Raw genomic sequence first — 1,682 nt, forward strand, 5'->3', positions numbered from 1 at the left:
TTTTTTTTTTTTTTTAACAGACTTAAAGAGGAGGCCTAAAGCCAAGGAATCAATTCCAAATCAGGGAATTTCCAAAGAAGAATTATTCCAAGTGGCATCAGTGGAAAAACACATTCAAGATGAGCTCTGGTCCTCCAAACTGAAAGCAATGTGTGGTCATGATGACCAGTTAGAGATGCAGCAGATAAAACAGGAAAGACCCCTGAAAAAAATGTCAACCACTCACAAATCTTCTACCAATCTTAGGAGAGATGAGTGGAGTGAATTTGGGAGAAGTTTAGGCTTAAGATCTGTCTTTGTTAAGCAACACAGTGTTCCCATGGGAGAAGGATCCTATAAATGTGATACAGAATTCATACAGACTTCAGGGGGTAATAACTCTCAGAGAACCCATCCAGAGAAGAAATCTTGTAAATGTAATGAATGTGGGAAGTGCTTCCATTTCCAATCAGAACTTCGGCGCCATCAGCGATGTCACACTGGAGAAAAGCCCTATGAATGCAGTGAATGTGGAAGAGCTTTTGGTCATATTTCATCCCTTATTAAACATCAGAGAACTCATACTGGAGAAAAGCCCTATGAATGCAGTGAATGTGGCTTCAGTCAGAGTTCATCTCTCGTTCTACATTATAGATTTCACACTGGAGAGTGAATGTGGAAGAGCTTTTGGTCATATTTCATCCCTTATTAAACATCAGAGAACTCATACTGGAGAAAAGCCCTATGAATGCAGTGAATGTGGGAGAGCCTTCAGTCAGAGTTCATCTCTCGTTCTACATTATAGATTTCACACTGGAGAGAAACCCTACAAATGTAATGAATGTGGGCGAGCCTTTGGTCATACTTCATCTCTTATTAAACATCAGAGGACTCATACTGGAGAAAAGCCCTATGAATGTAGGGAATGTGGGAGAACCTTTAGCCAGAGCTCTTCTCTCATTGTGCATTATCGATTTCATACTGGAGAGAAACCTTACAAATGTAATAAATGTGGGAGAGCTTTCAGCCAGAGTTCATCTCTCACCCAACATTATAGATTTCATACTGGAGAGAAACCCTATAAATGTAATGAGTGTGGAAGGGCCTTTGCTCACACCGCATCCCTTATTAAGCATCAAAAAAGTCATGATGGAAAAAAAAGCCTATGAATTCAGTGAATGTAGAAGGGCTTTCAGCTGGAGTATACACATTACCAAACCTCAGAGAATTCATATTGGAGAGAGATGCTAAAAGTGTAATGTATGTGGGAAGACCTTTGGTCAGAGGGCACATCTTGTTCCACATCAGACAGTACATACTAAAGAGAAGCCCTGTCGATTTCAAGAGAGAAGGTGGGATTTCAGACATACCCACTCTCTCACCAAACACGGGAGAATCCATACTAATGAGAAACCATGTGAATGTAATGAATGTGGAAAGGCTTCAGTCAGAGAGGATGCATGTCATTCAGCATCAGACAATTTATACTTGGGAGACTTATCAATGTACTGAGTATGGCAAGCCTTCAGTCACACACTGTTCCTTTGAAAAATCAGATAGCTCATACTGGAGAGAAATTCTGCAGGCATGGTAAGTCAAGAACACATGCTAGAGAGAAGCTCTATGAAAACAGGAAATGGGGGAAGGTCTTCAGTCATAGCTCATCCCTTATTAAGCTTCAGAAAATTCATACTTAAGAAAAA

The 1,682-nt window shown here is 40.3% G+C and overlaps 1 protein-coding gene across 1 annotated transcript in view; it reads left to right on the plus strand.

The window, feature by feature from the left end:
• The window catches only part of ZNF514 (zinc finger protein 514), an 11,696-nt gene extending 10,127 nt beyond the window's left edge, over positions 1-1,569 (plus strand). Inside the window, exons 5-6 of the mRNA XM_012641909.1 lie at positions 21-548; positions 694-1,569. Coding sequence (XP_012497363.1) covers positions 21-548; positions 694-1,148 — 983 coding nt within the window. The 3' untranslated portion in view covers positions 1,149-1,569. The remainder of the gene's footprint in view (positions 1-20; positions 549-693) is intronic.
• Positions 1,570-1,682: the final 113 nt, after the last annotated feature.

The sequence above is a fragment of the Propithecus coquereli genome, unplaced genomic scaffold, assembly GCF_000956105.1.
Source record: "Propithecus coquereli isolate 6110/MARCELLA unplaced genomic scaffold, Pcoq_1.0 Scaffold171, whole genome shotgun sequence".
Classification (NCBI taxonomy): domain Eukaryota; kingdom Metazoa; phylum Chordata; class Mammalia; order Primates; family Indriidae; genus Propithecus; species Propithecus coquereli.